The sequence below is a fragment of the Medicago sativa genome, chromosome 6 (assembly GCF_051527215.1).
Source record: "Medicago sativa cultivar Bolivia chromosome 6, Bolivia_mono, whole genome shotgun sequence".
Lineage (NCBI taxonomy): Eukaryota > Viridiplantae > Streptophyta > Magnoliopsida > Fabales > Fabaceae > Medicago > Medicago sativa.
In genome coordinates this window covers 86,748,021-86,771,491 of record NC_140754.1, presented here as the reverse complement: position 1 = coordinate 86,771,491, position 23,471 = coordinate 86,748,021, and the positions used below count along the sequence as shown (strand labels likewise).

Genomic DNA, 23,471 nt, shown 5'->3' with positions numbered 1-23,471 from the left:
TTGTGTTACTTTTCTTCATGGTCGTGGATTGAAGAAATGTATGTGTGGTATCTCTCTACCTTGTCTGTATTGCCTCAGTTTGTTTTATCAACAAATAAATCCAAAGGGGGAGATTGTTGGGTATTTGAGTATTGGCTTCATTGTTGCTAAAACAAATATCCATGTTTGTGGCATTTCTGTAAGATGTTGGATACGATGTTCCAACATCCTGGCACGGTTCAGTGTGCCTGGTTTTATGCCTATTTGTACGCGCGCCTTTTCTTATTAAGGAAACCTCGTTTTTCATATCTTGGTGGCTAAGAAATGCGCGTATCTGTACATAATCAGATCGTTTGTGATTTCCTAAGATTGTGATATTTAATTAGGAAAGTTTTTGAGGTGATCAGGATGTTCCTAATTATGTGCCTACATATTAGGAGTTTCCTTTCCTGGTTCTGTTGTTCGTGAAATGGATCACTGAATTGTTCTGAAGCCCAACAAGTTGTTCTTACCCGTATTGCTTCAGTATATATAGAAGACTACAAGACCTAATTCACCATCGAAGCTGCCGCACTAAAAATGTAGATTTTTAGGGTTTTGAGTCTTTGTGTGTTCTACTCTTGTATCTGTCGATGCAAGTTTAGTTCAGATTATTTGTGAGCCTTTCGTGTATCATCTTGATGCATGTTTAGGACTGTGCTTTGAGTTGTATTTCGTTCACTCCTCTGAAGCTTTTAAGCAAAGAGGTAGGTAGATTGTGTACTACACCGAAGTTGTGAAACAAGGTGTTAGTTGTTGTGCTTTGAAGGTAATTTTACATTTTGATAGAGTCTGTAATTTGAGAATCACAGAGGTTGTGATCTGTTGTAAGGGAGTGAGATGTGATCTCAGATCTAGGAGTTCCTAGGTTGAAGTCTAGACGGGTAGGTCCTAGGTCATATAGTGCAAATGTGGTTTGCTGAGAGCTATTGAATATGGACTACACTAGTGGATTTCCTTCCTGGCTTGGTAGCCCCCAGATGTAGGTGAGTTGTGCCGAACTGGGTTAATAAACTCTCTGTGCCGTTTATTTTCCTGTCGTTTATTTTGCTGTTTGTTTATGCTTACTGCTATTATGATGTTGGAACATTAAACGGAACATCTGCCTTCTGCGTATCTGGAATTAAAAAAGCTTCTAACTATTGCGCTAAAATTCAACATCTGTTATATTTGTCTTGATCTGTCTGTTTTTCTGCTAGCTCGATGTTAAAACATCTTACTCTACATTATGTTCGTATCTGATGTTGAAACATCGTATAAAACATCTGAAAACTAGCCTGCCAGAATTTCAGACTGGTTCTTTGTTATACCTCACTGCATCTAGGCCAGATAATTTGTTCAGTGTATGCTTGTGTGCAAGATTCCAATCAGATCCTAGAGAATCTCATTTAACTGCTGTTAAGAGAATCTTCAGGTATTTGAAATGAACAACTAATATTGGACTCCTTTATAGGAAATCCTTAGATTATCAGTTGGTTGGAATTTGTGATGCTGATTATGCTGGTGATAGGATTGAAAGAAAGTCAACCAGTGGCAACTGCCAGTTTCTGGGTGATAATCGGATATCCTGGGCTAGCAAAAGACAAGCAACTATTGCTATGTCTACAGCAGAAGGAGAATACATCTCAGCTGCAAGTTGTTGTACACAACTACTTTGGATGAAACATCAGTTGGAAGACTATCTGATTAATGCTAACAGTATTCCCATTTATTGTGATAATACTGCTGCTATTTGTTTGTCAAAGAATCCAATTCTACATTCAAGAGCTAAGCATATTGAAATCAAACACCACTTTATTAGAGACTATGTTCAAAAAGGAATTTTAGATATACAATTCATTGATACTGAACATCAATGGGCTGATATACTCACTAAGCCTTTAACTGTGCAAATATTTGATTTCATAAAGAAAAATTTGAACATGCACTGTGTGTCTGATTAAAATTTGCTTGCTCCTGAATAGGAATTTAGGTCCTGAAGTTGTTCAGAAGTTGTGGTCCATCAGAAGCTCTTTATTGATGTTCTGAGGAAAATGTGCTTCTGAAGATGACATCAGCATCTGAACTCCAGAAGTTGGACTTTGTGCTCCTGAATAGCAGAGTTAGTGGAAACGCTGGAAGTTACTTTTTAGTAACACCAGTCCCACTAACTTGGCAGTTACTCTGAGAAACTATGACGCGGCTTATGTGTACTGGTGTATAACGTAAGAGGACAATGATGATTTTTAGCTTTGAATACACTATCTTGTGTAACACCCTACTTCTATTAAGCGATAAAACACGCGAATATAGCAAATATTCAAGAAATAGACGTTAATTCTCAACAGTTGCAGCGGATACAATTCATACATCACCAGAAATTACATGTCATAAAACAACATCAAATCATAAATGAAATATCTGAAATCCGACAAATGGATAAAACTCCTCAACATAAACAATACATAAATCCAAAAACAACTGACACCTAATCAAAGCCTAAAACTAAGACTCAACAACCGACAACGGAGATTAGCTTCCGCTATCCAGGCAAAGCATCAAGCAACTCACTGAAAGCCAACTAATCCTGCACAACGTCTACCCATCCATACAGACAGGTAGGCGGTCAAACCACTGGGGGTAAGCTTTACATTAATCATAATCAATAAATAATAATTGGCATGAAGGAATCAATTCAATTCTCAAATAGTTTGCATGAACAATTAACTTCCATATATAAAACCAAATCAAGTATCTCAAACATGCACTCATCAACACAATCATCACCAACAAACATCATTCACCTACTCACAACAAGATTTCATTTCAATATGCAATGCGCCTATACTCGACACATATATGCATGTGGTACCGTAACAACAACCATTAGATGCCAACCGCACATCTATGTAAGAGTACACCTCCTCTTACAACCAACTATGTAAAAGTACACCTCCTTTTACATTTCAACATATGACTCAATATGATATGATGCATGGACATACAACAACGACCCGATAATGCACAACTTCAACATAACAACTACCAACGACAATGTAAAAGTACACCTCCAATTACATTGACTAGCTCAACAACATTGCATTATCAAGTATTCATGTCCACACATTCAACAAATCACAATTCAAGTAAGAGTCATCAACATGGATCGACACACATCAACATCAACTACGCAATATATCTCAACAATTCCATATACTCCTTATAAACCAAGTAAGTGGAACAATACAACACTTTTATGATAAACATCATATTCAACAATCATCCACATACCCTCAATTAATCATATAAAACCATTCACGAAGGATTTATAAAGTATTTGGCTCAAAGGAACCATTTTCAATGAAGTTCGTCTATCGTTATCCCATTTTCAAAATAATTGAAGTTATTGAACCAAAACCAAGTAAACAAGATCCAATGCCTCAACTAAGTATACCTCTAGGCTACATATAAGTGCAGTAGAGTATACAATTACGTTTCACTGGCTAAACACGACGAATTCATGAGAATCACAAAGTTCGTCTCTCTTTATCACTTTTCAAGAAAATCCCATTTTCAAAGCAAAATAAGTTAAGACTTGATGAAACCAATCACAACCTTTTTTAGAAACCATATAATTAGTATACAACCTTAACCCCACTTCAATTCCAAGAGAAAAACGAGTTTTCGGAAAAATCGACGTTTTGGACCATTTTTTGAAAGTTAAGTTCAATTCACAAATTCAAGTCTAATTCGATTCACCCGATGTTCCAGTAGGTTTAAGTGTATAAACAGAGGTTAAACAAATCAAAAGAATCATTTTAGAAAGCCCGGATTGGTCCCCAAGTGCACAAAACAAAAATCAAAAATTGCTGAACAGGGGGTAGCATGCTTAAGCGACCGCCGCTCGCTTAAGCGTCCAAGTTACAGAAGCAACAGGGACTGCTCGCTTGCAGCACGCTTTCAGCACGCTACTGGCTCGCTTAAGCTTGGTCTGCACGCTTAAGCGTCCTGCCTCAGTTCTGTCAAAAATTAGTTACGGGTTCCAACCCTTTTTCACCCAAAATCCCAATTTTGATCATTCCAAACCCCAAAACTCAACCCAAAAGATGTTTACAGGTCATATACAATTCAAAACACTCAAACATACACAAGTTTTGAGATTGCAACTTCAATTCATCAATAATTCACCAATTTACCAAAACTCTCACAGCTTTCAACAACAACAACAAACTCATCAATAATTCATCATTTCAATGATACTCATTGCATCAATTCAACAACAACATATGTCAAGATAACAACAACAATATTTGAACATGAATTCATCCACAATTCAACAACCACAACTTCATTCATCATCAATTTCACATAAAAACACATCATGTTCATATATATCCATTTTGACATACAAATTCAACAACACAATTATCATTCAATTCATGTACATAATCATGTCATCACAATTAAGCACGAATTTCTACAACCAAAATCAAATTAACCACTTAACCACAATGATCAATTATGCAAAGAATTAGGGTAGAAATTAAACTATAAGATTATGATTAAAGTCTAACCCCCTTACCTTAATTCTTCACAACTCAAACTAGGGCTTCACTTTAGCTCCAATCCTTGAAGCTCTACCTTCCTCTAGCTCTCTCTAGCTTTCCTTCTTCAAACCCTTTCTTCTCTCTTGCTCTTTCTCTCTCTACCTCTTCTCTTAAAATTGTGAAAATGGTTAGGTAAACCCTATTTTCTCTAAACACTAGAGTTTATATAGGCTCTACATAATTGGGCTCAACTCACAATGCCTTAATGGGCCTAACCCATTCACTAAACCAATTCAAAATGTTTCTACCCACTTAACGGTAAAATATAATAATAACGGTCACTTACCAGTAATAAAACAAATTACTACACTCTCTAGTAACTTAGTAAAATAATAACGGCTCTCACTAAGCACTAAAAATAATCCTCATCAAAATTACTAAATTACCCCTACTCACAAAATGACCAAAATACCCCTGAGTCTAAAATGACTAAAATACCCTTCTAACACCGAATTCTACAACTCCCAACCAAAAATATACACAGAGGCAATTAATCACATATGAGCACATACAAACACACATAAAAACAATTAAATTAAATCTAGCAAAAAATCGGGCTGTTACATCTCGCGCCCCCTACGTCATTAATGATTTGTTTGTTTGTCCCATTTATGAATTGCATGCAATCGTTTTTACTCAAAACACTTAGACGATTCACCCAATACTCACTTCACAACCAACACTTTCTATTCTCAACTCTTTCAATGCGAAGTAAAACACACTCTCTGCAATCAAAACCTAGAACCCTAAAGCTTTCTTCAACATCAATGGCGTCCTCAAGTTCAGTTCCAGAAACATCACCAAGCATGCAAGAAGCACCTGCCTACGAAATCAAAGGAAGAACATTGTTAATTTTGAGATGGAGATCTTTTGTACTTCGGAGTCTGGAGGTCTTCAGAGTCTGATGGAGATCTGAGTAACATCATTTCTTTTAATACAAGATGTTGATTTCTGCCTGACCTTTCTTCAGATATTCTACCATAGTCTCTGAGCTTCTGATGCTCTTATACATATTCAAACCTTGTTAAATTTTAATCTACGGCTCTTGTCACGACCCAAAAATATATTCGTGACCGACGCACGAACTAATACCTTATAGTTCGGAAAGCCTGATGACCAAAGATTTAAATAAACAATTTTCAAGCTAACTTTCAATTTAAACTCATGTTTACTGAAATTTCGACAGAGTAACCCCTATACTTTCAACATTACCAAGATGTAAAATCCTGTTCATAAACTATTATCATCAACCAGAATTTCAAAGTGACATTTTATTTGTACAACTCAAAATGGCACATTTCTAAACTCTAAATAGCTGCAGGCACTTTGACTCAATGTATACATAAATAATAGAGACAATCATCAAGGAAGCCTACCAAAAAGAGTGACGCGGCGGAACCTGAGTCTACTAGCAGCTCTCTACTTAGCTGCTTGGAAATCTGAAAAAAATAGAAAATGAAAGAGTAAGTCACAAAGACTTAGTGAGAGACAACAACCACTACCACTAGAAGGGAAACACACTAGGGCATGATTATTTACTTTTCTCATATCAAATTGTAATTTACAAAGTTACTAAACGTATAAAAATGTAATAAACTTTCAATCAAGTGTACTATGAAAATTTGAAAAACTTTATAACTTTATCAAACCAAATAGACTATATCAACATTCCAATTTTTTAGTGGAATTATCAGAGTGGATGAATCGAGAACTATCTCCATCTTGTTGATAACCCTTTCCTCCCATTGGTGGCCTTTCCATTGGGGCGGCTCCATCTAACTGATAGCTCTTTTGTAAATCTATGGTTTTCATGAAAATAAGTATTACATAATTCTTGACTTATAGTATCATAACATTTTGTTACTATGAGTCGTACCTCATAGGCTACATTATTTCTTCGTTGTAGCAAACGGAGTTTCGCATCGGTTACTATGAGCCGTACCTCATATGCTACATTATCTCTTCGTTGTAGCAAACGGAGATATACCACATTATCTCTTCGTTGTGGCAAACGGAATATACCACATTATCTCTTCGTTGTGGCGAACGGAATATACCACATTATCTCTTCGTTGTGGCGAACGAAACATACACATTTTACAACATATCAAAAAAACTACGAAAATACATACACTCAAATTCTCCGTTTCAATTTCTCTACTTTAAAAATTACAAGAAAAATCCAAATCCAAATCCAAATGGAGCGCATATTAATATCGAAAATTCCCAAGAACATATATCTCAAAACCGTATTTCTCCATATCTCAAAACTCATGGCATAGTATATGCAACCAAACCTCACTTTCAAATCTATTGCTCAATAAGTCATAGATAAATCCAAATAGAGTATAGTTAAATTTGACGACTTTGAAATTATATAACAATGACGAGAAAAATGTTCAAAGGGTGTGTTCCCTAATTTGATAAATACTTTAACATATACATTCAACAAAATATAGATAATAACGATAATTAAAATAAGTGATAATGATCGTCATCAACTCACAACTATGAAGAATTAACTCCGCTCCTAGCAATGCTCTCCCGAATGACCACCGGATCAATTTCCACCAAATCTGAATATCATACAACAATTTCAACTCTTGTAACAACTTATTTAAGATCACACTACCAATCGATAAAAGAATTTGGCAAAATCCCCAATTTGTTAAACTTAGGGTTTGAAAGGGACTAAAGAAAATCTATGATTATATCATCTATACTAGTTTCACTACTCACCCAAGCTACATATCAACTCTAAAGTTTACAATTCAGAAAATTTTACCTCAAAGAGTTTCAATGAACAACTTTCAAGAAATGGGTATTCTTCTCCTTTTTCTTAGAGCATTGTCCATACTCCAAAATTTACCCAAGAATACTTGTAGAATTAGATGATAACTTTGATTGGGTGTATAATTCTTATCATGAGAGTTTCATTTATGGAATGGAATTACTGAAGTTTAAAGGAGAAGAAGAAATGGAAAGAGGGCTGGGAAGGTTCTCGAAAGCAGAGGAGAAAGAAAGTGATATGAGTGAGAGAGGAAAAGAAGTATTGGGTGAGGAAAAAGTAGGGTCACGTGACTTTTTTTTAGTGTATTTGTGGAATATATATATATATATATATATATATTTTATAAGCAAAATAAATAAATAATAACCGTGTGTTACATTCTTCCCCCGTTAGAAAAAAATTCGTCCTCGAATTTACACTACTAACCTTGATTTTAAATAAGCACGATTACTTTTCACTAAAAAAAATCCTTCGGATTACCAACTTGTTTCTTCACCGATCGGCCCTTGCCATAGAACCTTTACCGAAATGATATCCTTTTAGCATAATCATATCACTTTCTATCTACTATATCTGTTAAATGATCAATGTAAGACAAACCTTTATCTAACTGCACATCTTTATGACTAATCAATGAAAAAAAAGTATAAAGGGCTTCTGAAGCATAAAATATGAAAAACATGATGAACTCTTAAGAGATCATGTAGAAGTGCCAAGAGATAAGCTACATGTCCGACTCTCTTCAAAATCTTAAACGTCCCAATGCACCTTAGACTTATCTTGTCATTATACTACACTACAAAACTCCTTCAATTAACAATACTCGTAAAATAAAAGTTCTCCAATTGTGATCTCAATGACAACGCCTTTTATCGACATAAATCATATCCACACTAAGCTATTACTTAACAATCTTGAATCAATTTAACTTTTGCAATACATCTTGGATCAAATTTCTTCAGCTTCTAACCAATCTATATAAGGATTACATTGCTTACAATACAATACAAAGCCTCTGAAGGTATCATCTGAATACTAGATGGGTAACTACTGTTATATCCAAATTTCATTTCAGGCCAATATCGATCACAAATTCCTCAAAGGTCAAGAACAAAAGTAATATGCATATCCTCAGAGATTTGTATAGTTTTCACTAATTAAGAATCATTATTAGGATGGAAGTTGTACTAAGATTCAAACGGGCTACCAATTCAATATTTGAAAGACTTCCAAAACGGAGCAGTAAAACGAGCCTTCCTCACAAAACGTCATCAAAATCAACTAAGAATTTTTATAACTTTACTTTTTATCACATTACCTACCATATTCACCAAGTTCGACTCTTGATCTTAAGCCTTCTTGACATCCTCAACTAAGGTAGAACTAATTTAAAAGGGAATAATAATGTCTTTGAATGGTCAAGCTTAATTTTAATTCCACTTCCCTCGGTTCTTGAAATCCTTTAACAATAAGCCTCTTCGTTTATGCTATCTAGATTGTCCATGAATTTCTTATTCAAAGCTTCTGCAACAACATTAGCCCTTCTGGGGGAGATTTAAGACCGCGTAATCATAATCTTTCAAGAGCTTCGCTTATTTTCTTTCTCTTAAAATGTAAATCTCGCTGCCGAAAAGTATACTTAAGACTAATATGGTCGGTATAACTCACACAGTTCTCTATATAGATAATACCTCCAAATCTTATGAGCTAAAATCATTGTTGCTGCATTCTAATCATGTGTAGGATAGTGTGGATCTTGTCTTTCTTTACTCTTAGAATAATTAAGAATGTCATCCGTCAACAATATCACAAATTGATCCAAGAACGGTTTAAAACTTGATTCATCAAATCCATGAAAGACGTTGATTCAACCAGCGATATTCATACCACTAATCAATCTTGGAATACACTAAGCTTCTTGAAGGTGATCTAACATCTCGTCAATGGAAGGTAAACTATATGTATTCTTTACTATCACTTATCCAATTCTTTATAAACCACCCATAATTGTGTTGATTCATCTTTCCTCTTTACCAACAATCTCAATGCTCCTAAAGGAAAAATAATTTGGGCGAATAAAGCTCTTATTAAGAAAATCATGAGCTTCTCTCCTAACACCTAAAGTTTTGCTAACTATTTGATCAAGAGGTATAGATGTCGTTGAGTGTTAAGAACCAAATCTATAGAAAACTTAACCTTCTTATCATGAGGCAATCTAGGTAATTCTTCTGGAAAAACATTAGGAAACCTACACACTTTTGGAAATTCTTATAATTCTTCTGAACTCACTTTGTATATCCATAAGCAAAACCAGTTATCCATGACAACTCCTTTTCAATAACGTGTTAGATACTAAACTTGAGATCAAATTATATGGTATATAATCACATTCTCTTTGAAAAAGGATAAAAGCGATTATCCAATATCTCAACTTTCAATGCCTAGTTATAATAGGTGAACGTGGCATGATGGAAGGATAACCAATTTATGCTCAAATCCTATCAAAATCTATACTAAAGCTATTGTGTTAATAAATGATTAGATAATGGTTGTGTTGTAGCTGCCAAGGACAATCCCTCCTGACATGACATACTTAACCAATGTAAAATCAAAATTACCAAGGAAAAGTGGATTATCTATATGCCCCTTGATCTAATCTACAACTCTACTCAAAAGTTTGTCTACTGGAACCATCATTCTCTGGTATTGATATTGGTTTATCCCTAATGTCCAAATATATTTTCACCACCACGATTAAAATAATCATTGTATAATCATTCAACTCGTTTCTTGCGAGAATATGGTTTACTACCTCCCTTAAGATTTTGTTCCCTAATCTGAATTGTCAAGTTCGAAACCTCCGCAAAGTAGCACAAATAGATCTAACGGCAAATCCAATTAAGTATTTCCTTAGTCTTCTATTGAACCACTTGCAATGCATCTCTTCTATAATAGGGGGAGGAAGGTAACTTGAAGCTCTGTAAAATGGGATTTGTACTCTAAAATTGACATGTCCTCAATTTATTTCGATCTTTAATACTTGTGAGTTAATCCATCTCCAACACTTTTATAGAAGAAAATGAGTCGTAAACAATCAATTTATTCCAATACAGTGAACCTCATTGTTTTACGCATTTAAGTGTATCTAACCTATCATATAACACACCTTTCAACTTAAATTGTATCAACTCCCCCATCCTTATATCCAAGAATCCTAATGCTCTTTGTAACCTCTCTAGATTGTTAATGAATTTGTAGATCCTCACTCAAACCTGAATAGCTTCTTGTTGATGGAAAACATTTCTCTGCTCTTGATTACCATGTTGCTATTGTCCAACAACAACAACCTCCAACAACTTGTTACACAAGCCAAAAATAATATCTATCATCATTTGATTTCTTCGTACTTCTATAGAAACCTCAACATTAACTACTCCTACAACTCAGTCGCGTTTGTCAAAATAAATGCTACGTCCTTTATCATTTTTTTTAGACAACCATGAGAACAGCCCAAATGACAACCTATTTGACTAAGGTTTTACGGTTCGGCTATAAATTCGCAAGGAACCAATTTCCCTCCTAGTGGAGATCTTGTAAACACCAAATGAAAGAAAATTGACCGAATATATGACAAGATGATAAAAGAGTGAGACCAATCAAAGACCAAAAGAAATCACAGGATTGGACAACAAGTGACACTAGCATAGAATGCTAATAGATTTTTGCAAGTAAATGGTGCCGCGGTTCACGATTTACAAGCAAGAATCCATTTTCATTCTATGTCTGCAACTATTAGGACCTACAACCGAAGCTCAGATACCAACTTTGTCACGACCCAAAAATATATTTGTGACCGGCGCACGAACTAATACCTTATAGTTTGGCAAGCCTGATGACCAAAGATTTAAATAAACAATTTTCAAGCTAACTTTCAATTTAAACTCATGTTTACTGAAATTTCGACAGAGTAACCCCTATACTTTCAACATTACCAAGATGTAAAATCCTGTTCATAAACTATTATCATCAACTAGAATTTCAAAGTGACATTTTATTTGTACAACTCAAAATGACCCATTTCTAAACTCCAAATAGCTGCAGGTACTTTGACTCAATGTATACATAAACAATAGGACAATCATCAAGGAAGCCTACCAAAAAGAGTGACGCGGCTGAACCTGAGTCTACTAGGAGCTCTCTACTTAGCTGCTTGGAAATCTGAAGAAAAAAAATAGAAAATGAAAGTGTAAGTCACAAAGACTTAGTGAGAGACAACAACCACTACCACTAGAAGGGAAACACACAAGGGCACGATTATTTACTTTTCTCATATCAAATTGTAATTTACAAAGTTACTAACCGTATGAAAATGTAATAAACTTTCAATCAAGTGTACTATGAAAATTCGAAAAACTTTATAACTTTATCAAACCAAATAGACTATATCAACATCCCAATTTTTTAGTGGAATTATCAGAGTGGATGAATCGAGAACTATCTCCATCTTGTTGATAGCCCTTTCCTCCTATTGGTGGCCTTTCCATTGAGGCGACTCCATCTAACTGATAGCTCTTTTGTAAATCTAAGGTTTTCATGAAAATAAGTATTACATAATTCTTGACTTATAGTATCATAACATTTTGTTACTATGAGCCGTACCTCATAGGCTACATTATCTCTTCGTTGTAGCAAACGGAGTTTCGCATCGGTTACTATGAGCCGTACCTCATAGGCTACATTATCTCTTCGTTGTAGCAAACGGAGATATACCACATTATCTCTTCGTTGTGGCGAACGGAACATACACATTTTACAACATATCCAAAAAAAACTACGAAAATACATACACTCAAATTCTCCGTTTCAATTTCTCTACTTTAAAAATCACAAGAAAAATCTAAATCCAAATGGAGCGCATATTAATATCGAATATTCCCAAGAACATATATCTCAAAACCGTATTTCTCCATATCTCAAAACTCATGGCATAGTATATGCAACCAAACCTCACTTTCAAATCTATTGCTCAATAAGTCATAGATAAATCCAAATAGAGTATAGTTAAATTTGATGACTTTGAAATTATATAATAATGACGAGAAAAATGTTCAAAGGGTGTGTCCCCTAATTCGATAAATACTTTAACATATAAATTCAACAAAATATAGATAATAACGATAATTAAAATAAGTGATAATGATCGTCATCAACTCACAACTATGAAGACTTAACTCCGCTCCTAGCAATGCTCTCCCGAATGACCACCGGATCAATTTCCTCCGAATCTGAATATCATACAACAATTTCAACTCTTGTAACAACTTATTTAAGATCACACTACCAATCGATAAAAGAATTTGGCAAAATCCTCAATTTGTTAAACTTAGGGTTTGAAAGGGACTAAAGAAAATCTATGATTATGTCATCTATACTAATTTCACTACTCACCCAAGCTACATATCAACTCTAAAGTTTACAATTCAGAAAATTTTACCTCAAAGAGTTTCAATGAACAACTTTCAAGAAATGGGTATTCTTCTCCTTTTTCTTAGAGCACCGTCCATACTCCAAAATTTACCCAAGAATACTTGTAGAATTAGATGATAACTTTGATTGGGTGTATAATTCTTATCATGAGAGTTTCATTTATGGAATGGAATTAGTGAAGTTTAAAGGAGAAGAAAAAATGGAAAGAGGGCTGGGAAGGTTCTCGAAAGCAGAGGAGAAAGAAAGTGATATTTTGTGAGAGAGGAAAAGAAGTATTGGGTGAGGAAAAAGTAGGGTCACGTGACTTTTTTTTAGTGTATTTGTGGAATATATTTTTTTTATAAGCAAAATAAATAAATAATAACCGTGTGTTACAGTTCTTCACACTTGAACATATATTAGGATATCCAATTGTTCTTTAATAATTAACCAAAATACTTTTAAAGTTGTGCAGTTGTGCTTGAGCATTAGAAGTCTCTTGATTCTGTTCAGGAGCATAGGAAGTCTCTTGCAGTTGTGCTTGAGCAATTTGAAGTCTCTTGCTAGTTTTAGCAGTGAGCAGTTATAATCAGATATTACATTTTAGTGAACTCTCCTTGGAAGTGCAAGGGGGACATGACTACTTCCGGTTTGTGGAATGAACATGGATAATTGCTTTGTGTCTTTCTACTCTCTCTCTCTCTCTCTCTCTCTCTCTCTCTCTCTCTCTCTCTCTCTCTCTCTCTCTCTGTTTTTATCCGCTGCAAGTTAGTCCTGAACTTCACTTCAGAAGTAGAACTCTATCTGCTCCTGATCAGTGTTTTCAGCTTAGGAGAAAATGAAGAAAAAGCTAACACAATTCAACCCCCTTCTTGTGTTTTTCTCACCTTCAATTGGTATCTAGAGCCTTGGTCTGTTGTCTTAACACTTAACAGTGTAACAGAAAATGATCTGAGAAAAACATGTCTGGTGATACTTCCAGTTCTGGATCTGGGCACAACCATAGTATTCCATATGATTATGGTGACAACAAGAAATCTGATTTTGGAAAAATTCCTAAGTTCAATGGAGATCCTGAAGAATTTTCTTGGTGGAAAACCAACTTCTAACGCTATGTCATGGGTTTAGATGAAGAACTATGGGACATACTTGAAGAAGGTGCTGGTGACTTGGTCCTTGATGAAGAAGGAGCTGATGTTGATAGAAAGAAACATATTCCTGCTCATAAGAAACTTTACAAGAAGCATCATACTATCAGAGGAGCACTTGTCACTGACATACCTAAAGCAGAGTATATGAAGATGAGTGACAAATCCACTGCTAAGGCAATGTTTGCTTCTCTTTGTGCAAACTATGAAGGCAACAAGAAGTTCAGAGAAGAAAAAGCTCTTATGCTTGTTCATTAGTATGAGTTGTTCAAGATGAAGGATGATGAAACTATTGAGGAGATGTACTCAAGGTTTCAAACCCTAGTCTATGGATTACAAATACTGAAAAAGAGTTATGTTGCTTCTGATCATGTTAGCAAGATACTAAGAAGTTTGCCTGCTAGATGGAGACCTAAGGTTACTGCTACTGAGGAAGCTAAAGATTTAAACACTTTAAGTGTTGAAGATCTTGTCAACTCTCTCAAGGTTCATGAGATAAGTCTAAATGAACATGAGCCTGCTAAGAAGAGTAAATCTATTGCTCTACCATCTAAAGGGAAGTCATCAAAAGCTCTTAAAGTTATTGAATCTGAAGAAGAGTCACCTGATGGAGACTTTGATGAAGATCCTACTGAGAAGATGGCTATGCTTTCCAACAAGCTTGAGTATCTGGCAAGGAAGAACAGGAAGTTTATGAGTAAGAGAGGTGTCCACAAAAGCTCCAAGAAAGAAGATCAGAAGGGATGCTTCAACTGTAAGAAGCATGGACAATTGAGGAGATGATGAAACTATTGAGGAGATGTACTCAAGGTTTCAAACCCTAGTCTCTGGATTACAAATACTGAAAAAGAGTTATGTTGCTTCTGATCATGTTAGCAAGATACTAAGAAGTTTGCCTGCTAGATGGAGACCTAAGGTTACTGCTACTGAGGAAGCTAAAGATTTAAACACTTTAAGTGTTGAAGATCTTGTCAGCTCTCTCAAGGTTCATGAGATAAGTCTAAATGAACATGAGCCTGCTAAGAAGAGTAAATCTATTGCTCTACCATCTAAAGGGAAGTCATCAAAAGCTCTTAAAGTTATTGAATCTGAAGAAGAGTCACCTGATGGAGACTTTGATGAAGATCCTACTGAGAAGATGGCTATGCTTTCCAACAAGCTTGAGTATCTGGCAAGGAAGAACAGGAAGTTTCTGAGTAAGAGAGGTGTCCACAAAAGCTCCAAGTAAGAAGATCAGAAGGGATGCTTCAACTGTAAGAAGCCTGGACAATTGGATATGCTCATAGCCTAAATACTTATAATTCTCTTACACCCTTTTTGTCATCAACAAAAAGCATTAATTCACAAAAAAAAATTAACCAAAAATAAACGATTACAACATAATTTGGCAAAGTACTAGTAAGAAAAATACAACAAAAATAAACAACAAAGTAAATACAAAATCCTAAGGTTTGGAACTCATAATCTGAACTTCCATCACATCTTGAGTCTGAATAATTTCTACCATTCTTGTTTCCATTCTATCTTTCACTTATTCTTGTTCTAGTACTTCTAGTGCAGTTTAATACCTAGATCCTCCTTTGTCTCCTATAAACAGAGTAAGGAGAGAGACATCACAAATCTTCATAACCTTGACTCTGAAACCAGGAATGTCACCAACAACATGACCTTTACGTCCAAATCCAGCAATCAAATCTTTATCAATTTCTTCAATGTAGTTCAAGAAACTATCATTTGGCACAAAGGCATCAATTTTATTCCCATTCTTGATGAGTTGCACCCTACCATATTTATGAATAGCAGAGTTGGGCTGCTTAACATTAATACCAAATATCTTAGCTAAGGTGGATTGAGTAATGGTAATCTCAACCCCCATAACAAAGGAACGAGTCTTAGTTTCCTAATCTTCAGTCGCAACCTTTACAACTTTTGCCCTAACCCAAAAATCTTTCACAAACATTTTGGAGAATGGTCTATTCAGAGCATCAAGGAATCCCATCCATCCTTGCTTTGCAAAAATGGTTCCCATATCAAATCCATTTTCAAAATCCACAATGTATTCTTAATCAGCTTTAGTTTTTTTTTCAAGAACCTTCATTGTTTTTACTTTGAGAGTGGTAAATCCTTGCTCAGATATTGATGAGTCCAAAGTTCAGGAATTTGGTTTTACTAAAGGTTCTTTTGAAGACAAAGATGTTTTTAAAAGAAGGTTTGAGACCGAGAGTGAAGGAAGTGAGAAAGAGAGTGTGTGAACTTGATTTAAAATATTTAGTTAAATTGTTCCACTTAGAATATTTTGAAAACATAAACCTGCACTAATGACAAAGAGGGGCGCGGGATTACAATATTCAAAGCAAAAACATCATTGCCCTACATTTATTATTCAATAGTTACAAACCACGTCAGAAACTTACTCAGAAACGTGACATGTAGATGAACATGTGTAAATAAAGACGTTAAAAACCTTTCCACTTATATATGCTATTAGAGTATAAGTTATATATCCGTATTCTAAGTCACTTCAAAGGATGTGGGTACTCAGACTTAGCTACTCATTAGAGATGCTCACACAAAGTCTCTGAGTGAAGTTGCTCCTGAGTTTCTTCAGACTCTGAGTTATCCTTCAGAGGCAAGCATCATTCCGAGATAAATGCATGTTCAGATTCATTTTGATAAATTCAAATCTTTCAACAGTTAAGAGTTTTTTAAATATAGCAACCTATTGGTGATCAGTATCAATAAATTGAATATCTATAACACCTTTCCGAACATAATCTCATATAAAATGATGTTTTATCTCAATGTGCTTGGCTCTTGAATGAAGAATTGAATTCTTAGACAAACAAATTAGTAGCAGTATTATCATAGTAAACTGGGATATTGCTTTCACAAATATGACAGTCTTCTAACTGATATTTCATCCAGAGCAGTTGTGTGCAACAACTTGCAGCTGAGATGTATTCTGCTTCTTCTTTGGACAATGTAATAGTGCTTTGCCTTTTACTAGCCCAGGGTATCAAGTTCTCACCAAGGAATTGACAATTTCCACCGGTAGATTTTCTTTCAATTCTATCTCCATCATAGTCAACATCACAAACTCCAACTAGCTTATAATCCTGAGATTTCTTATAAAGCAATCCAAGATTAGTTGTTCATTTCAGATACCTCTGAAGTTGCTCTTAACAACAGTTAAGTGCGATTTGCTAGGATCTAACTGGAAACTTGCACACAGACACCGAATAAAATATTAGGTCTGGAAGTTGTTGGATAAAGCAAGAAACCTATTATACCTCTGTATAGCTTCTGATCCAACTTCCTACCGGAAAATAATATAGTTGATAACATAAGAACAAAACAATAGAATAAATTCCATTTTCGTAAATTGAAATAATCACACTGAGGAAATTTACAACAAAAATTTGCAACCCAATACCGTGTCTATTTCCTCTTCCACTAAAAACAAAAATAAGGACGTGACCAAAGCATCAATTAGTTTCAGTCCACTATGTAAGGTACGTTGTATTATAATTTCAGAAATACGTTGTTTGAAAGAGTAAAAATACAAACAAAATCAACCAATTCTTTTAATATCAACTGAATTCCAACTTCAATTATAATATATGTTTGATTTTTTCAATAACGTGTACGTAGTAAGAAATCGTTTGGTTAGAAACAGTGTATTATAATGAGTCATCATTTATTTAGCAGCGTCAGTGATGTCACTTGCAAAATAATTTATTGTTATTTTTTATATTTATCATCAAACTTTTGAATTGCAATGTTTGATTTCATATTCAAAATTCCATATTCACGGCACACTAAACTTTCTTATGAACATGGCTTCTATCACCAATAAATTCACCTATGACGTGTTCCTCAGCTTCAGAGGCAAGGATACTCGCCACGGTTTCACCGACAATCTCTGGAAAGCTCTCAAAAACAGAGGAATTCACACCTTCATGGATGATGAAGAACTTTGAAAAGGCGAAGAAATCCCGCCATCACTTATCAATGCTATTCAAGACTCCAACATGGCTATCATAGTTCTTTCCAAGAACTATGCATCTTCATCCATTTGCTTAAAAGAACTATCCACTATCCTTGATTCTATAAAAGATAAGGGTCGGTGTGTTATGCCGGTATTTTATAACGTGGATCCTTCTGATGTACGAAAGTTGAAAAGGAGTTATGGAGAAGCAATGGCTCAACATGAGAAAATTAGTCGTCAATACATTTTATTTTTAAGAGAATTAATCAACAATTCTTTTTTGTATCATAAGAAACAATAACATAATCAAAAGTAGCAAAACCTTACAAACTAATCAAAACAAACTATGCATAAATTAAAGATTACAATTGTCATTCAAAAAACAACAGTTTGTGATGGTGTGAAGAAGTTTTTCTTATAAGAGCATATATTTCAAAGAGATTGTTGGAACACTAGTCATTCTAGTGAAGAAAATTGGAAAGAAAAACACTATGAAAGAACTAGTGTGTGGGTGAGACTTAAAAATGTCCCACATTGGAGGGTCACCCCAACTAGTAAGTGTTTATATATGGGCAAAGTGACCTCCAAGGGTGTCCCCTTGGGGTACCCAATTTTGTGAACGGGTGAACGCTTACAAAATATATATATCACGCGCGCGACGACGCCGCCGTCCGACCGGCCAGGCTTGGGTCGTGGGTTAAAAAAATTGATATATATTTTTTTGTCACTTGAAAATGTTAAATTAATTAATTAATTAATTTTTCATTATACGAAAGCGTTACGCATAACAAATAAATGTGTTACTGACCCGATCCAAAACGTGTATCCAGAAACTTCCGGATATATCCAATTAAGAAACAAAACGTGTTTGCTTAAGGATTAAGCAGACTTAATCCCCAAGTCACTCGTTTTTTGTTACAAACTCTCCCTATAAAAGGAGAGGTTCGCCCCACTCATTCTACACACCGAAAAGAATTTCATTGAGTTGTCGGGAATTCTTTTCTTCTCTTCTCCCTCCGACTTGTGCTAAACGAGTTTCTTCTGCTTCTACTCCTTTCTGTCCCTTTCGGTTTCGATTTGAGCGGTTACGTACCGTATCGAGTGGCTTCATTCAATCGATTGAACCATATTTCGAGTGGCTTCGATCAATCGATTGAACCATATTCTGAGGTGTAATTCTCGAGCGACTATATATTGTGCAGTGTATACTCGTAACAGTGATCTGTGATGTTTTATCCTGGAGATGGCGTGGTTGTTAGTCTACCTTGCACAACTTGCGTAGTGCCGCGAAACGTCTTAAAGAAAGCGACCTGGTTGTGACTCACCCAGTAATTTCGTTCGGTATATTTTTAAATCGAAAAAACAACAATTTTAAAACGTTTCTAAAAAACATGAGTACCAACAACGAAATTACTGTATCTGGAACAACTATCGATTTGAACAAACCGTTTAAGTTTTACGGTACTAACTTCAAGCGTTGGCAAACAAAGATGATGTTTTTTCTAACTACTAAAAAGGTTGCCCACGTCTTGAAGGACAACGTACCTGTGATACCATCGATGTCGGTTCCTATGGAAATGACTGATAACGGTAAGACAGCAGTGGCTACAGATGCTTCTGTATCTGCTGCTAATGTTGAGTTGGAAAGGCTTACTGCCGAACATGCTGAAAAGGTGAAACAGGCTGAAAAGGATAAACTCCTTTGGCAAGAAAATGATTACCTGTGCAAGAATTACATTTTGAACTGTCTTGTGGATCATCTATATGATCTGCATCTGATTCATAAGACAACTAAGGATGTTTGGGATGCTCCTCAGAATAAATATAACACTTAAGAGGCTGGCTCAAAGAAATTTGATGTGAGCCGGTACCTAAACTATAAGATGAACGACGAGAAATCTGTCGAAGAACAATCTCAGGAGCTTCAGAATATAGCTCATGAGTTTTTTGTTGAAGGGATTCAATTACCTGAGCAGTTTCAGATTGCTGTGATAATTGATAAACTGCCCCATGCTTGGAAGGACTTCAAGAATGCCCTTAGGCATAAGACTAAGGAGTTTTCTCTTGAAAGTCTGATTACTCAACTTCATATTGAAGAAGAGGCAAGAAAACAAGAACTGAATGAAGAGGTGTTTGCTGTCTCGAACAACAACGCTAAAAAGAAATCTGTGGGTGCTACTCTGAAGCCTACTGGCAAACAATTTAAGAATCAGAACCGCCCTGCAAATAAGAATTCCAATCGGAATAAGAATGGGAACCCACCAAAGGTCCCAAGAGTTCAAGCATCCAAGAATGACCCTGCTCAACCGTTTAATTGCTTCAATTGCGGACAACCAGGTCATATGGCACGAAAGTGTAGAAACCCATCCACTAGACCGGCTCAAGCTCAGGCTCCCTTGACAACAAATGAGGAGCAGCCGTATACTGCAATGATAACTGAAATCAACATGGTGGGTGGATCTGATGGTTGGTGGATAGACACTGGCGCCTCTCCCCATGTCTGTTATGAACGTGTTATGTTCAAGACATACACTACTGCTGAAGATCAGAAGGTGCTGCTGGGAGATTCCCACACCACTGAAGTTGCTGGAACCGGAGATGTGGAGCTGAAATTCACCTCCGGGAAGACTCTCATATTGAAGGATGTGATGCACACTCCTAGAATAAGAAAGAATCTGAATTTCATATTTCTATTGAATAAGACTGAGTTCACTCAGACTTAAAGAGAGACTTGTGTTCATGCATTCTTGTGGAAAAAGACTGCGCTTTGATGACATGTTCAAAATTAAATTCTCCTTCTATTTTATTAGTTGTGTGATTTTAATATTTGACTTGTCAAAATTTATCATGTGGACAAATTGTTTAATTGTTAAACTTGAGTAACTTGGACTTAATTCCAATGTTATATGATTAGATAATTTTGTTTATTGCAGTCAAGATATATGAACCAACAGTTCATATAAATCAGAATTTAGAGAATATAAATCTCTAAACTTAATAGATTATGATATGTGTGAACTTGATGACACATAAACTAGAAATGATAAAACAATATTTTATCATATTTTTTTATGACTGCAAATTTTGAAAAATAAAATTAATATGCTTGATATGTTCAAATTTCTTTAACGAAAATTGAAATTTATGTTGGCTAGAGTACCAAAGTCTATGAACAAAAATTCTAATTAAGAAATTTTTGAAGAAAAGACAATCCAACTTGTCTTATTTTTTGAACTTGGGATTGTCTGACATAAGTTCGGATCTTGAGCCCAATAGAGATAAACTCACTAGTAGAGCCTATGAATTTGTATTCATTAGGTATGTTATGAATAACGAAGCATATATGTTTTATGACCTAAATGCTAAAGTGATCATAGAATCAAATGACGCCGATTTCAATGAAACGAAATTTCTCTTTCTATCAAGAGATAGTGGGGGCAATAGTGGAGGCGCAAGTATGAACACTATACCTGATCACGATCCAGTAATCAGAAATAGTGATGAAAACATCATGACTGATGTTACAGAACTTCGAAGAAGTAAGAGAGCAAGAACTGCTAAAGAGTATGGACCTGCATATGTGGTCAATACATTAGAAGAGGATCCATCAAATCTCAAGGAAGCTCTGTTTTCCTTGGCTGCTGACTTATGGCAAGAAGCCATAAATGATGAAATGGATTCTCTACTGTCTAATGAAACATGGCACTTGACTGAACTGCCACCAGGCTGCAAACCAATAGGTTGTAAATGGATTTTGAAAAAGAAACTGAAACCTAATGGAATTGTTGATAAATACAAGGCACGCCTTGTAGCCAAAGGTTTCAGACAAAAGAGAAAATATAGATTTTTTCGATACCTACTCACCAGTTACTCGAATCACATCCATAAGGGTACTAATATCCTTAGATGTTGTTTATAACTTAATTGTACACCAAATGGATGTGAAAACTGCTTTTTTGAATGGAGAGCTAGAAGAAGAAATCTATATGGAACAACCTGAAGGTTTTGTAGTCCATGGACAGGAAAGCAAAGTCCGTAAGTTAGACAAATCTCTGTATGGTCTAAAACAAGCCCCTAAGCAATGGCATGAAAAGTTTGACAACTTAATGATTTCGAATGAGTTTAAAGTGAATGAAAGTGACAAATGTATCTACTACAAGTATGATAAAGACATTTACACTATCATATGTCTATATGTAGACAATCTACTCATATTTGGGTCAAACATTCCTGCCATAAATTCTGTGAAATCACTGTTGAGTAACAACTTTGATATGAAGGACCTAGGAGAAGCTGGCGTAATTCTTGGCATCAAGATTACTAGAACAGATAAAGGAATTTCCTTGGATCAGTCTCACTACGTTGAGAAGATATTAAGGAAATACTACTACTTTGATTGTAAACCTGCAAGCAGACCCTATGATCCAAGTGTAAAACTTTTTAAGAACACTGGAGATGGTGTTAGACAAACTGAATATGCGAGCATCATTGGCAGATATGCCACTGATTGTACTAGACCCGACATTGCCTATGTCGTGGGACTCTTATGCAGATTTACAAGTAGGCCAAGCAAGGAGCATTGGCACTATTGAGAGAGTCGTGAGATACCTGAAAGGGACTATGACATTAGGACTGCATTATCAAAAATATCCTGCTGTACTTGAAGGGTACAGTGATGCAGATTGGAACACCTTGTTGGATGATTCCAAAGCGACCAGCGGCTATATATTTAGCATAGATGGAGGAGCTGTTTCTTGGAAGTCTAAGAAACAAACTATACTGGCTCAGTCCACAATGGAATCTGAGATGATAGCACTAGCTACTGCTAGTGAAGAAGCAAGTTGGCTACGATCCTTGCTAGCTAAAATCCCTTTATGGGAGAAACTGTTATCGGCTGTGTTAATTCATTGCGAGAGTACCGCAGCTATTGCAAATATTAAGAATCGTTATTACAATGGTAAGAGATGACAGATAAGGCAAAAACACAGCACGATTAGAGAGTGTATCTCTAATGGAGCGGTTAGAGTTGATTTTGTACGTACGAATGAAAACTTAGCTGATCTTTTGACGAAAGGACTTAACAGAGAGAAAGTCCGAGAAACATCCAGTAGGATGGGACTAATGTCTATAGCCCACTGAATGATGGTAACCCGACCTATATGACTGGAGATCCCAAGATTTAGGTTCAATGGGTAAAAACAAGTCATGAAGTGGTAGAACATGCTATGAGAGAAAGAATATAGAAAGCATGATCCTGCAGCGAAAGAAGGATGAGGTAATAGTAACTCTTAATGAGATCTATACTCTATGTTGAGTGGGGTACACAGCTACAGGAGTACCCTTGATAGACTCACCTATATGAATGTGGAACTTAGGCCGGTCCTATGGAATTTTGAGGCAGAATTCCTAGAGCGTTCGTTAAAATCGGGATACACGTGCAGGGCCTTAAAAACGCACGGGCTTTAGAATACACC

General features: G+C 35.6%; 1 protein-coding gene across 1 annotated transcript; it reads left to right on the top strand.

Annotated features, from left to right (window-relative positions):
* The first annotated feature begins 19,880 nt into the window (after positions 1 to 19,880).
* On the top strand, positions 19,881 to 22,965 carry LOC146917772 (uncharacterized). Its single transcript, XM_085721930.1, has 5 exons — positions 19,881 to 20,647; positions 21,316 to 21,815; positions 21,904 to 22,032; positions 22,198 to 22,427; positions 22,786 to 22,965. Exons 1-5 carry the CDS (start codon positions 19,881 to 19,883, stop codon positions 22,963 to 22,965), a joined length of 1,806 nt encoding a protein of 601 aa, XP_085578056.1.
* Positions 22,966 to 23,471: the final 506 nt, after the last annotated feature.

Excerpts from the sequence above, each read along its gene's own strand:
- LOC146917772 (XM_085721930.1), top strand. The coding sequence starts at position 19,881 with ATGAACGACGAGAAATCTGTCGAAGAACAATCTCAGGAGCTTCAGAAT. Across the intron at positions 20,648-21,315 it reads CTCATATTGAAGGATGTGAT|GTATGTTATGAATAACGAAG; the intron begins GCACACTCCTAG and ends TGTATTCATTAG. Across the intron at positions 22,428-22,785 it reads GCAGACCCTATGATCCAAGT|TCCACAATGGAATCTGAGAT; the intron begins GTAAAACTTTTT and ends ATACTGGCTCAG.